Genomic DNA, 14863 nt, shown 5'->3' with positions numbered 1-14863 from the left:
CAGTTGGCCTGACGGCATGTCTTTAGAATTGTGGAAGGAAACCAGAGCACCTGGAGGAAACCCAAATGGACACAGGGAGAACATGCAAACTCCACACAGAAATGACAAAACCCAAATCCAGGCCCTGCTAGCTGGGAGACGACAGCATTATCTGTGCCACCATTCAAAATAGTATATTATATTTTGTTTAAGTAAACATGTGGGAGAAGAATCAAGGCAAAAACATACAGACTTCTCTCCGAGTAGAAATGTGTAATATAAGCAGCTAGTACCCTCTTCTGGACAAACTATTTTAGTGCACCTCTGTCTCCTGGTTGTCTGAATTCATTTTCACACTTTCACTGGAGACACGGTAATAAAGCTTCGACTGAATAAAGAACACACTGACCTTGAAGACCTGACTGCGCTGGGTTTTGTTCCCATTGTATCCCATGTCAGTACCATTGCTAGGCGAGGCTGGACCGATGCGAAACACATGGCAGAAGATCCGTACGATTCGAAGCATGCTCTTCATCTGTGCCTCATAATTACTAGACAAACTAAAAAGGAAAAGCAGTGGATTACAGATCAGCTTAATGTATCAAAAGTGCTTTATGGCTGAGAGGATGCTGAATGAAGCTTACCTGAGCAGCTTGTGTCCATTGGTGGTGGCCACCTCAGCCAGACTGGTCAGGATCCTCTGATAGTTGGAGTCATTTTGCTGAGACACATGCTCAAGAACCTGCCTGAGCTAAAGCCACACACACAAATACACAAATACATTAGTAATACAACTACATGTTAGATAAAATATAGATAAAATAAGAGATCAAAATCTCACCATGTTCTCCTTTAATTCATCATTCTGAGTCATCTGGATGAGAGTCTGGAACAGCCTGGCATGATGCTGTATGAGAATCTCGCATGTCTCCCCGTAGCCACCCTTAAAAGAATACAGATACAGTTTTTACTGCAAACTCTGCCAGTTTACTGATTTCCCTGCTCCATCTACTCTAACATACACTGTGTTTAAGATAACGAGTAATTAGCAGTAACTAATCAGCACTTGTGTTACACTGAAACATATCAGTGTTGAACCACTACTATTGATGATTCTATATTACACCTGAGACAGAAAGTTCGAAGTCCAGCCATTTAGTGGGAAAATATAATTGGTCAGTTTACTGTTATTAGAAATTCATGTCTCTCATACACAAACTATTACACTATTATCTGGTAAAAAGTTTCATATCCCAGTAATACAAGATACTCACCTGTACACAAAGGTCAAGAGGTGTGACCCCATTTTTGTCTGGCAGGTACTTAGCACCCCTAAGAAGCAAGATCTGAGCTGTGTCCCTCTGGCCATGACTGGAAAAAAATGAGGAAACATTTTATTTCACTTTATTACCAAAGCAACACAACAATTACATAAACCACGTCTAATGACATGAATCATTGTTCCAGGAGCAGAGGCGTAACTACTGGGGGTAACTTTGTTGAGGGGGCCCAATTTTTTTTTTTTTTGCACTTTGACCCATGAGCTCCTAATTATGCCACTGTCCAGGAGTTTATAATGTGAATGGTAATGCATTGCAAGACATCGAGGTTTTAAACGTGCATGTTTAAGATTTAAGAAAGGGTTGAAGCTTTCCAAACTTCTATGAATTATCAAATTATTTCAAAATATCTTTACTATGCAACAACAACAACAACAGTGATAATTAATGTGTAAGAACATCACTGAACATGTAGCAAACATGTTAAAGGAGCTTACAAAAGTTTTCAAAGAAAAACAAAGTTTACGCTAAAATGTAAAAAGCTACAGAACCATAGCAAACACCTTAAATACTGCTGTCAGTACAACTGGTTTGATAATCTGCAAGTAAAGTTCATGTTCATAGAGCCAAAAGTATGCAAGCCAAGATGACATGCCCTCAATATAGAGATAAGAGACAAAACCACAGTCACTCAAAAAATGTAGTAGGACAACCTGAAGCAGCAGCAACAGCAGTTACACAAAAACAATAAGCATTGAACTGTACCACAATCAACTTTATTCATACACACCAAGCAACACCACTTTGCTAAAAAGAAAAAATGCACAGGGATGCACATCTAAAGTCCACACAAACATTTAGACACATTAGAACACTTCTGGAACAATACACTCTAGTCAGATTAAACAAAACTGGAACTCAAAACTGGCAATAATTATGCTTGAAAAGTCTAAGGAAGACAGAGTTATGAGCATGATCCCAGGAACACAATAAAGGAAGGAAGTGTGAGTATCATAAATGATACAGTGCTGTTTCTTCAAACAGTAGTGCATTAAACATCATCAAAATACATGAATAAAGCAATATACTGATGCATAGTAGCGGAAAATGTTATGTTATTGTCTGAGAAACTAATCCTGAGGACGTCCTTTCAACAAGCTAACAAAGCATTGTTTGGGTTTTTGTTGTAATTTAGAAATTTTTTATATGATTTTTTTTATGTTTACAGGTTACACATGATTAATCTAATCGCATGTCTTTGGAAGGAAACTGGAGCTCCCAGAGGAAACCCACACAGACATGGTAAGACCATGCAAACTCCACACACAAAGAACTCTGACCCTGCTCCATCTGTGAATCAAACTCAGGTCCTTCTCACTGTGAGGTGACAGTGTTACCCATCAAACTTATTAGCCTGACTAGACTAATATACCTTTATATTAAATTACAGTTTGTCTCCTAGTGTAAGTATATAATATTTCTGCCACATCGCCCACACTGACTAAAATGAGTCAGACAGCATCACCAAGCACTATATAGCTGTTCTACAAAAAAAATCCTTTTTTTATTGACAGCATAAGATATGAATCACAAAGCAGACACAGAGCCTTTCATAACCCCATCAATACACAAATAATTATAGTTTTGAATTATTTATTAGAAACGAAACCCACTTGTATGCATGTATTTGTAACTACAAGTAGACAGCTATTGACTGCTATTTGTAATTGAAATGAGAGAATGAGAAACACTGTTGCTTGGCAACTCAACTCATCAAAGTGTATTAGGCACAATACAACAAGGGCCAAAAAAAGTGCTTAGTCGTTATTGCCTTCTCATCTAATTCAGAGTGTCATTAGTCTGCACAGAAGTCAGATCCTGACAGATTTCCTCCTGTAATCCTCACTGCCTCAAACATACAAAAACATTAGGATCTACAGTTGGATTATATAAATGAGGTGCTTACTGATGAGCCAGTCAGCCTTTCCGATGCTAATGTTTTTATTGCGGATAGCAGGTTGCCTACTTCCACCTCGCAGGTGGTGAGAAGAAAAAGAATAAGACACCGAACCTGGTTTAAACTGGCTTATTAAAAACAAACGTATAAGATGTCATCATGTATCATAATGTATCACAGTTATGATTAAGTGCTGCATACCTTAAATCAGGGTTTAATCCTCTGTAGCACATTTACATTTATGGTATTTAGCAGACGCTTTTATCCAAAGCACCTTACAGTAGTGTGAGAGTATATTGTCTAAGCAATCAAGGATTAAGGGACTTGCTCAAGCGCCCAACACTGGCAACCTGGTAGTGGTAGGGGTTAAACCAGCGACCTTCTGATTACTAGTCCAGTACCTTAATCGCTAGGCTACAACTGCCCTAGCACAAGCACCTGTCAACTGAGAAACAAAACGATGACATTTTTTTTTCCCACTTTAGCGAATTCCAATTTTTCACTAATGCTGGTCCCCGCTCCTGATTGGGGAGGACGAGGCTGCTCCACGCCCCCTCCGACACGTGCACAGCAATCGAACATCTTATCACCCACACTTGACGAGTGCAGTACAGCGCTGTGTACGGAGAGCCACACCCTCTACCCATCTCCATGCAGGTGCCACCAACCAGCCAGCAGAGGTCATAATCGCACTAGCCTGAGAGAGACTCCCCATCCAGCTTAATCCCACCACTATCTGAACAACAGGCCAATCGTTGTTCATGTGGCCGCTCAGCCTCAGCCGGCAGGCAGAGCCAGGTTTCGATACGATGTATTCGATATCTCAGCTCTGGTGAACTGCTTGTGTTTTTTCTGCTGCGCCACCTGGGCGGCATGATGACATTTTTAAGATCAAACATCAACGGCTATTGCAGATGAGATGAGTGAAAGTAATATTAGAATAGAATAGAGTGCCTGTATTTGTCATATATACACACATACAGATGTACAATACAACTGTACAGTACAGCTGTACCATTGAGAGCATTCTTACAAACTGCATCTCTGTGTGGTACGGCAAATAGCTCCACAGCTGACCGGAAAGCTCTCCAGCGGGTGGTTAAAACCGCCCAACGCATCACCGGCACCCAGTTACCCACCATACAGGACATTTACTATAAACGGTGCGTGGGCAAAACGAGGAACATTATTAAGGACGTTTCTCATCCCAACCATGGACTTTTCACCTTGTTTCCGTTTGGCAGGCGTTACAGGAGCCTCCGCTCTCGTACCAGCAGACTCAGGAAGAGTTTTTTCCCCAGAGGCTGTAACCCTACTAAACTCTACCACACCAATGTAAAAGTATCACTCCACCCTGGATCGCACTAAACTTTTGTACTTTTTACAAGTGTTTCATCTCATCTGTGTACATATCATCAGTATTTGCAAATTTGCACATGGCACTATTGCAGACATCCCAAGTCTCCCAGAAGTTCCAGGAGTCTCCCGCATATACATAGCGGCTCCCTGATGCCCGCAAGTCAGATAAAATCTCCCGGAATCTAGAACGAGCAGCCAAGATCGCGCGCAAACACACACACACACACACAAACGCGCACGCATGCGACACAGACTTTATTCCCCCGATCGCGTATTAAATCTGTTATCTGATATACTGTACAATCTAGCGCACTGTGTAGGGAACATAAATCAATTGTCTAATTATACTGTCTAGTGCACAATGTAGGGAACATAAATCCATTATCTGATATACAATTTAGTGCACTATGTAGGGAACATAATTAATTATGTAATACACTATCTAGTGCACTACGTAAGGAACACAAATCATCATCTAGTTATACTTTCTAGTGCACTATGTAGTGAACATGAATGCGTTATCTAATACACCCTCTAGTGCACTATGTAGGGAACATGAATCCGTGATCTGATATACAATCTAGTGCACTGTGTAGGGAACATAAACCAAGTGTCTAATTCACTATCTAGTGCACTAAGTAAGGAACATAAATTATTTTCTAATATACAATCTAGTGCACTATGTAGGGAACATAAATCTATTATCTTTCACACTATCTAGTGCACTATGTAGGACACATTAATGTGTTTGTGATGCGAACAGTTAGCTTAGTAGCTCAGTTAGCAGCTCCTAAAAGTTCTGTTATCACCCATATCCTTTGGTGAGGTTTTTTAGCTTTTTTTATTTTTTTGGGGGGCTTGGGGGGGTCGGGGTCGAGGTCCAGGTCCGGGGGTACCTCCCTGAAATGAGTTTTTGCAACTTGGGATGTCTGCTATTGCACTAATCACACCAGCACCACAATAATGTATATACTGTATAGTATCTTCTATACTTATATACTCTATTTATTTTCATTCATTTAGCCACTGTAGTCACCTTTCATAACTTTGTAATTATATACTAGTCTACACACTGGACAATCATTGTCTGTTTACTCTTCTTAATATATGTCTCTTCATTTTCACTTATCTGGTCACTTCAGCACTTATATGTAAATAATCTCTTTCTTGCACTTCTGGTTAGATGCTACTGCATTTTGTTGGCTCTGTACTTGTACTCTGCACAATGACAATAAAGTTGAATCTAATCTAATCTAATCTAAATTCTTTGTTTGGAAGCTAAGGTCAGAGCAGATAAGGTGAAGGGCCTTGCTCAAGGGCCCAACAGTGGCAGCATGGCAGAGCTGGAATCCGAACTCTCAACCTTTTGACGGACAGCCCAAAGCTCTATCCACTAGGCTACCACTGTCCCAAAAAATATGGTTTTGAATTCAACACAATTACTGGTAATTAATTAATTATCCACTGTGTCCCATTAATGTCTAACAATAAACAGACTTCTGTAAACAAAGCTTTTTTGCTTTGCTTTTGCTATATGATTAATCCTGTATGATTCTATCTGATCCATTTCTCCTATTACTAGTGCTAAGGTTCTGAGTTCTATGTGCAAACTTTCCTGGCAGTATTTATACTGACCTGCAGGCAAAGTAGAGAGGGGTAGCTCCAGAGACGTTGGGACGATTGATGTCTGCTCCACTGTCCAGAAGGCACAGCACTGTCTGCAGAAATCAACAAGGAAAAAAAACTATTGTTAGACACAGCCAGACACATGATGAAATAAACCCTTGAGTTATTTTATTATGAGAAATATAACATATAACAGTGAACCATTAAATAAGAGACAAGCCTGATCGTTAATCATGAGTGGCAGTAACCACTGACAAGTCATTACTGCCAAATTCAGTTTACCTTTTCGCAATAGATAAAAGCTAGTGACTGTTATAAGAGCAACATTCAAACTTTAAGTTATAATAATACATTGCCATTTTTAATACTCAAAGCTCTGATTAAAACTAATAAAAGGTGTGGGTGTAAAAGAAGGCATCAGTAGACTGCGCACACATCGGAGGGAGTGTGTGTCAGTCAAGTCACCCCCTCCTTGGGCACCACTAGCAGATTGACTACACTAAATTGGGAAAAAAAATAAAATAAAAGAAATAAAAATAATTTGCATAGCGTTCAAGTGCCTCAAGTGTCTTAGCAATCCTATGGCAATTCAGTTAAAAATTTAGTCAAAATGTCCAAGATGTCCAAGTCTAAAGCAGCTAAAAATACGACTCAGGTAACTGAGTTAGGAAAACTCCCAACCAATTCTGTGGACACGGAAGAGAATTTTCGTATCTGACACAGAGCCTCACATTGTCGCTGGATGTTCTAGGTTCACATTCAACTATTAAGGAAGGCTGTGCTGTGTATTGTATCTTCCATTTATTCTATCATTCAATTTATGAGTGTTATTTAATGACTGTTGTGAAATGTGGCACTTCCGTGAAATCTGTGATTTTTGAAAAACGAGGTCAGTGAACTTAAGCACATTTTCCTGTGAATTTAGTAAAGCCCTAATTATGTTATACCGTGTCCTAATACTTCTGTGCTTATAGAATTTATGAATATACCATATGCACTTCTTTTAATCATTGAATTCAGTTGTTTCATTCAGTCCCATTGCTACAGGTGTATAAAATTATGCTCCTAGCCATGCAGTCTGCAAACATTTGTAAATGAATGAGTCCATCTAAAAATCTCACTGACTTTGAGCATGGTTCTGTGATAGGATGCTTTCGCTGCATTTTGTGTCATTTTTGTGTCCTAGATCTTAAACGATCTTAAAATCAGCTGTGAGTGGGATAATTGAAAAGTGGAAACCACACACGTAAAGTTACAGAGCAGGGTTTCAGAGTGCTGAGGTAGAGAGTGCATTAAAATTGTCAATGCTATGCTGACTCAGTACCCAAACATTCTCTGGCATTAACATCAGCAGAAAGGAGCTTCATGGCATGGGTTTATATGGCCAAGCAGCTGAATGCAAGCCTTTTATCACCAAGCACAATGTCAGGCATCGGATGGAGTGGTGTATTTATGTATTTATTAGGATTTTAACGCCATGTTTTACACTCTTTGGTTACATTCATGACAGAAACGGTAGTTACTCATTACACAAGATTCATCAGTTCAAGTCTTTAATATCAAACACATATCTCAAATTTTTGAGATTTGTATCTCTAATTCACCTCACTTGCACGTCTTTGGACTGGGGAGAACATGCAAACTCCACACAGAAAGGACCCAGATCGCCCCACCTGGGGATGAAACCCAGGACCTTTTTGCAGTGAGACGAAAGTGCTACCCACTGAGCCACCGTGTCACCCGCGATGGAGTGGCGTAAAGCATGCTGCCACTGGACTCTGCCACTGGACTTTAAAGCAGTGGAAACATGTTTTGTGGAATAATGAATCATGCTTCTCTATCTAGCAGTCTGAGAGCATGTCTTCTAAAATCACACAAAGTATACCCACATAAATGACTTGCCAAAACCCACAGAGAGAAACGGAGGTAAGATTTGAATCCAGGCTCCTAAGACCCTGTAACTGTCTGGCACTGATTTAAGCTGCTGCGCCACCCAAAATTATGTTAGCACCCTGAGTTACCTACCTCTGCAGGGTACATAAATACAGACGCATAGAAATAAGAGACGGTGCTTATCCCCTACACTTGCACATTTTAAATAGCCCCTGTAGTAGTGATTATAAAAGTCTTACAGTCTTGTGTCCATTCTGACAGGCCACATGTAAGGCTGTCTGACCCATGGCATCCTCCACATCCACATTAGAAACATGTTGCACTAAGTCATGAAGCAGCTCCGTCCTGCCATTCACTGCCAGCCAGTGAATCTATAGACACAGTACAAAAGGACGGGAGTGCATATGAAGTCCAGTCTGACACCATACAGACAAAATCAAACATTTTGAAATTTAGATATATACTTACTGCAGTTAGGCCTTCGTTGTTGCAGATGTTAACATCTGCATTGTACTCCAACAGCCTAGCCATGCACTTTTTCTGCCTGTCAAAGTAACGTGTACACAAATTCACACAAAGTCATTTTCTGAACAATACTGTACAATAAATCCAGTATTAAAAAAAACATACAATTAAAGTTATAGATTTTTTTGTTCTTTTTATTTATTTATTAGGATTTTAACGTCATGTTTTACACACTTTGGTTACATTCATCACAGCACAGGTGGTCACTGGTTACACAAGATTCATCAGTTTTCAATTCATCAGTCTTCAATGTCAAACACAGTCGTGGACAATTTTGTATCTCCAATTAACCTGACTGCACATCTTTGGACTGTGGGAGGAAACCGAAGCTCGACCCACACAGACACGGGGTGAACATGCAAACTCCACACAGAAAGCCGGATTCCCCCTCTACCTGGGAATCAAACCCAGGACCTTCTTGCTGTGAGGCGACAGTGCTACCCACTGAGCCACAGTGCCGCCCTTTTGTTCTTTTTAAAGAATTAAAAGAGAGGGCAAGTTTAAACTTTTACTCTAACCTTATAGATCACTAGACCTGACCTGTAGAAGGGTAAGTATGCCATTTAGCACAATAATATTAAGGAAAAAATGTTGTAAGCCTGGTCTTTAATTAACCGGTTAAAAGCAGATATGGTACAATATGCTTTACAGTTCAGCTTTATGGAAATACTATATAGTACAGCAGTAGGCAGTTTAGGACAGAGCATCTAATTTAAGGTAAACATTAAAACGATGTCAAACAATAGATTTGTTGGCTTTTTTCCTGGTATTGACTTTTCTAAATACAGTAAATTTAATTAAAATGACATTTCTTTAAAAAAGAGTTTAAGTGCAGCTCTATTATTCGCAATGTCCTCAGGTAAAAATAAACTATATTAACCGTAGTACAAATAAAGCCATTTAATGCTTTTTTAAACAACTAGTTTACACATTATGTATCAAAAAAATGAAAATAGAAATAGTAGGCTTTTTATAGCTCATGATTTTGATAAGTAAGTAAGCTAAAGGTTTTTTTTTTCTAATAAGCATTTAATTTTTACAACCTGCCCCATGATGAATGGACTGCTCTGATGTACAATAAAAACTGGAGCTCTTTAAATACACTGTTCAGGGCGACACGGTGGCTTAGTGGGTAGCACTGTCACCTCAAAGCAAGAAGGACCTTGGTTCGATTCCCAGGTGGGGCAGTCTGGGTCGCTTCTTTCTGGAGTTTGCATGTTCTCCCCATGTCTGTGTGGGTTTCCTCCGGAAGCTCCGGTTTCCTCCCAAAGACATGCAAGTGAGGTGAATTAAAGATACAAAATTGTCCATGACTGTGTTTGACATTAAACTTGTAAACTGATGAATCTTGTGTAACGAGTAACTAGCGTTTCTGTCATGAATGTAACCAGTGTGTAAAAACGTGACGTTAAAATCCTAATAAACAAACAAATACAAAAAATAGTAGAAGTGACATTTTGTAACCAGTATGGTGCCAAATGGTGCATGATTATAGAAAAAAAGTACTTTACCCATTTCTTGCTGCTAGGTGGAGTGGGGTACAGCCAGAGATGTCCTGGTAGTTTGGGTTTGCACCACGCTTTAGTAAGAGAATCAGACACTCCACTGACCCACAGCTAAGGACGGGGGGAAAGAGCCACTATTATATCTATGTGCAGTTAATAAATATTATAAGAGTCTATACTGCTCTTTATTTCAGGATCACTCCTGGATTCATTAATAATCGGATCCACCAACATAACGTATAAAATCTGCTATACAAATATCTGAGACAATTAGCATAAAGCAACAAGCTTGCCAAAAGATGTACAGTATTATTATTACTGAGTGCACATGATAAAAGCCTGATATCAGTGGAGAAAAAAGAAAGAAACCAGATATGTCCAGTGTATGTGTTTGTAAATGTACCAAATAACATATTTTTTAACTTAACAGATTTAAGTTAAGGCCAGTTAACAGCCAAACAGACATTCAGACGGCTCCTTACTTGGCTGCTATATGGAGAAGGCTTCTTTTCACTCGGCCAAAGGCATAGTTCACATCAAACTTGGAATTTAACAACAATTCTGAGACTGATCTATAAGAAAAAGAATATTTTTAAGGACATTGGACACACAAAGAAAAAGAGAACTATGCTTGGCTTTTTTTTTTTTTGCTTTGTAGCCCTACCTGTGTTGATCAGCCATCACCATGGGCATAAGGGTGTAGACAGCTGTCTCATTGTCTGTAAAAAATGTAATAAACAATGACTTCACATTAGTGTTTTGAGAAGGGAATTTATCCAAGAATAACAGCAGGGATAGCAGTTTTAAATTAGCCTTCTATAAAGGGTCCAGTGCAGCTTGTAAATGCAGGTCTACAACAGCAGTTACAGTTCTACAGTAATTTTAAAACTTTAAACAGCTTTCAAAATATTTCTTTACCCTACCATCCTTCCCTAAATAATGTGCACACTTGCACAACGTGAACAGTTAAAATCTCCCAATATTGCTTTGCCATTTCTTTTGTGGGACACCCAGACCATTGTGGTGCTGGCTGTACATCTGGATGCACAACAGGTGAATTAACAGGCAGCTGTGTCATCAAGCTCTACAGATATATTGTGCAAAGCATTAAGGTGTGTTCCAATTCATTCATTTGTTGATATTCAGTTCATCACAGACCACCACACTTATATTTACACCCATTTATATTTACACCCACAGGTGGGGCGTGGAGTTTGCATGTTCTCCCCGTGTCCGCGTGGGTTTCCTCCCACAGTCCAAAGACATGCAAGTGAGGTGATTTGGAGATACTAAATTGTCCATGACTGTGTTCGATATAACTTTGTGAACTGATGAACCTTGTGTAACAAGTAGCTACCGTTCCTGTCATGAATGTAACCAACGTGTAAAACATGACATTAAAATCCTAATAAACAAACAAACAAACACCCACAGGTAATTTAGAGCAACCAGTACAACTACAAGGATGTGTTGGGAAGTAAAAGTAAATTGTGTACCTACAGAAAACCCACATAAGAATGCTTAAATCCACAATAAAATGACCTGAAGCTTTACAGCACAGAGACTACTGTACCTACTAAGTAACTAACAAGCAAATATGTTTTTTCACCCCCTCCCGCCCCAACTCAAGCTCTTTATTGCTGCCCCCACACACAAGGGCTATAAAAAAATGTAATTAAAGAGGTAGATGTTTGTGAGGTTTTTTTTTTCCTTCTTTATAATAGAATAAGGCACATGCGATTCTAATTAAATGTCAAATTATATAGGATAATAAAGAAAACATAAAACATTTTAGAATAAACCAAGATCTGGGCATGATATTTAAACAAATAAACAGTAAAATTTATTTATTTGGATTTTAACATCATGTTTACACACTTTGGTTACATTCATGACAAAACAGGTAGTTACTCATTACACAAGATTCATCATTTCACAAGTTTAATGTCAAACACAGTCATGGACAATTTTGTATCCCCAATTTACCTCACTTGCATGCATTGGACTGTGGGAGGAAACCGGAGCTCCCCGAGGAAACCCAGGCAGACACGGGGAAAACATGCAAACTCCACACAGAAAGGACCAGAGACGCTCCACCTGGGGATCGAATCCAGGACCTTCTTGCTATGAGGCGACAGTGCTACCCACTGAGCAATCATGCCACCCGAAAACAGTCAAATAGTCAAGTTTTGTTTGTTTATTTATTAGGATTTTAATGTCATGTTTTACACTTTGGTTACATTCATGACAGGAACGGTAGTTACTCATCACACAAGGTTCATCAGTTCACACAAGGTTATATCTAACACAGTCATGGACAATTTTGTGTCTCCAATTTAACTCACTTGCATGTCTTTGGACTGTGGGAGGAAACCGGAGCACCCGGAGGGAAACCCACGTGGACACGGGGAGAACATGCAAACTCCACACAGAAAGGACACGGACCGCCCCACCTGGGGATCGAACCCAGGACCTTCTTGCTAATAGTCAAGTAAATGTACCCCAAGGTCAAGCAGTATTTATTTGTGCTGTTAACCTAAATAATTTACTATTACCCAAAAATAGTGGGCCTTAAATGAATGGGCTTATATTAGCTATGGAAATTATGACACCAATATTTGACTTTTCCTTCCCATCATATGTGCATGTTTTATTTGGTATAAAAGATTTTAAATATGTAAATCATCCAACTTTCAAGTTTCAACTCAAGGGTGAAACAATCAGCAAATGTTTCAGAACAGCCCGATTTCTATTTACTCCATCCAGGGGTCAATAAAGTGTTATCTTAATTTTGTGGCAGAAAACATTTTCATGTTAAGCATAAAGTATTTACTTCAAATAATAAACCTGTACTCAGATTTTCCCCCCTAACCTGTATATGGAACTAAATACAAATGTTTCGTTTTTTTGTAATAAAATCCTTTTTATAAGGGCAGTTGTAGCCTAGTGGTTAGAGTACTGGGCTAGTAAGCAGAAGGTTGCTGGTTTAAACCCCACGACTGCCAGGTTGCCACTGCTGGGCCCTTGAGCAAGGCCCTTAACCCACAATTGCTCAGACTGTACACTGTAACCATAATGTAAGTCGCTTTGGATAAAGGCATCTGCTAAATGCCGAAAATGTAAATGTAAATGAATTATTTAGGCTAATGAAGAAAACATAATAAACTTTTTTGAATGAACTAAGATCTGTGATATTCAATCCCAAATGAACAGTCAAATAGTCAGGTAAATGTACCCTAATGTCAAGTAGTATTAAATTGTGCTTTAATCCTAAGTAATTCTTTATTTTATTTGTCAACAATAGTGGTACTTAAGTTTTTGGGCTCATATCAGCTATGAAAATCCTTCCCATAATATATGCATGTTGGTGCATTTGGTATAAAAACCTTAAATGTGTTTCAACTCAAGGGTGAAAAAATCTGCAAATGTTTCTGAACAGCCCAATTTTTATTTACTCTGATCAGGGGGCGGCACGGTGGCTCAGAGGGTAGCACTGTCGCCTCACAGCAAGATGGTCCTGGGTTCGATCCCCAGGTGGGGCGGTCCGGGTCCTTTCTGTGTGGAGTTTGCATGTTCTCCCCGTGTCTGCGTGGGTTTACTCCGGGTGCTCCGGTTTCCTCCCACAGTCCAAAGACGTGCAAGTGAGTTAAATTGGAGACACTAAATCGTCCATGACTGTGTTTGACATAAACTTGTGAACTGATGAACCTTGTGTGATGAGTAACTACCGTTCCTGTCATGAACGTGAAGTGTAAAACATGACGTTAAAATCCTAATAAACAAACAAACAAACTCCAATCAGGGGTCAATAAAGTGTTATCTTCATTTTGTGGGGGGGAAAAACAACTTCATATAAAGCATGAAATATTTTCTTTAAATAATAAACCTGTATTCATTTTTTTATATTCAAAATACATATTCTGAATATGTTTATGTTTATTTTGAATAATTAAATTTAAATAGTATTATTCTGCCCCCTGAATTCTATCAAGTTACTAGACTACTACTTGTTCGGCTGGACATTGTGTAAACACACAAAAAGTCATTATTTCTATGGGCAGTTTCTGCTTTTGACTTTGTAGGGAACTATTATTGAATTACATACAGAAGCATGCGGTTTGGGATGTGGCCAGAAATGTCAGTTTATCAAAGGCATGATGGGGTGCGTCTTACTGGTGTTTTGTTGGTGGTTTATCTGGATCCATTATATTCATGTGTGTAGCCTGTATTACATGAAATAACGCATTCACTCAGCATGTACAGGCCTGACTGTAGTACTGTAAGTTCTGGTGGGGTTAAACCAGAGGCTGAGACTGTAGTAGAGCTTCTACAGATAATGGTATACATTAGAAATGCCCAGTCTCTGCGATGGGAGATAAATCAGTGTTGTGCCAGTCTTACCCTCGGGGAGCTCCACTGTCCTGGCACGCCGTAATGAGCGCGTTAGCCGGTTCAGCTGTACGTTGAACTGCTCCATCGCTCTTTCCATCATACGAGTAGCAAATCCCCTGATGGAACGGCTGGAATTAAGCTTCTGGCACTCTTATCTCTGAACCGCATTAAAGACTCTAATTTATTAGGTTATCCATTTCGTAAAGACGGTTGGCACTGGATCGTTTAATACAACAAACCCACACATGACGCTCCTCTCTGATTCATTTGACATTTCCCTAGCACTTACTTCCTGTTTTTATTATTCCTGCGGTGCATTCTGGGTAATGTAGTTTTATTGTCTCACA

General features: G+C 39.3%; 1 protein-coding gene across 3 annotated transcripts in view; it reads right to left on the bottom strand.

Annotated features, from left to right (window-relative positions):
* The window catches only part of hace1 (HECT domain and ankyrin repeat containing E3 ubiquitin protein ligase 1), a 38045-nt gene extending 23409 nt beyond the window's left edge, over positions 1 to 14636 (bottom strand). The window contains exons 1-11 of one of the 3 annotated variants that reach the window (XM_062992184.1): positions 14526 to 14636; positions 10789 to 10843; positions 10607 to 10696; positions 10131 to 10235; positions 8563 to 8638; positions 8334 to 8465; positions 6211 to 6293; positions 1254 to 1350; positions 821 to 922; positions 624 to 730; positions 389 to 539 (exon numbers count right to left, since the gene is read on the bottom strand). In XM_062992184.1, coding sequence (XP_062848254.1) covers positions 389 to 539; positions 624 to 730; positions 821 to 922; positions 1254 to 1350; positions 6211 to 6293; positions 8334 to 8465; positions 8563 to 8638; positions 10131 to 10235; positions 10607 to 10696; positions 10789 to 10843; positions 14526 to 14616 — 1089 coding nt within the window. In that variant the 5' untranslated portion in view covers positions 14617 to 14636. The remainder of the gene's footprint in view (positions 1 to 388; positions 540 to 623; positions 731 to 820; positions 923 to 1253; positions 1351 to 6210; positions 6294 to 8333; positions 8466 to 8562; positions 8639 to 10130; positions 10236 to 10606; positions 10697 to 10788; positions 10844 to 14525) is intronic. The other 2 variants (XM_062992185.1, XM_062992186.1) reach the window with 2 other exon arrangements.
* Between the last annotated feature and the right edge of the window lie 227 nt (positions 14637 to 14863).

The sequence above is a fragment of the Trichomycterus rosablanca genome, chromosome 3 (assembly GCF_030014385.1).
Source record: "Trichomycterus rosablanca isolate fTriRos1 chromosome 3, fTriRos1.hap1, whole genome shotgun sequence".
Taxonomy (NCBI): domain Eukaryota; kingdom Metazoa; phylum Chordata; class Actinopteri; order Siluriformes; family Trichomycteridae; genus Trichomycterus; species Trichomycterus rosablanca.
The sequence above is the reverse complement of the archived record's forward strand: the minus strand, read 5'-3'. Positions and strand labels throughout refer to the sequence as shown.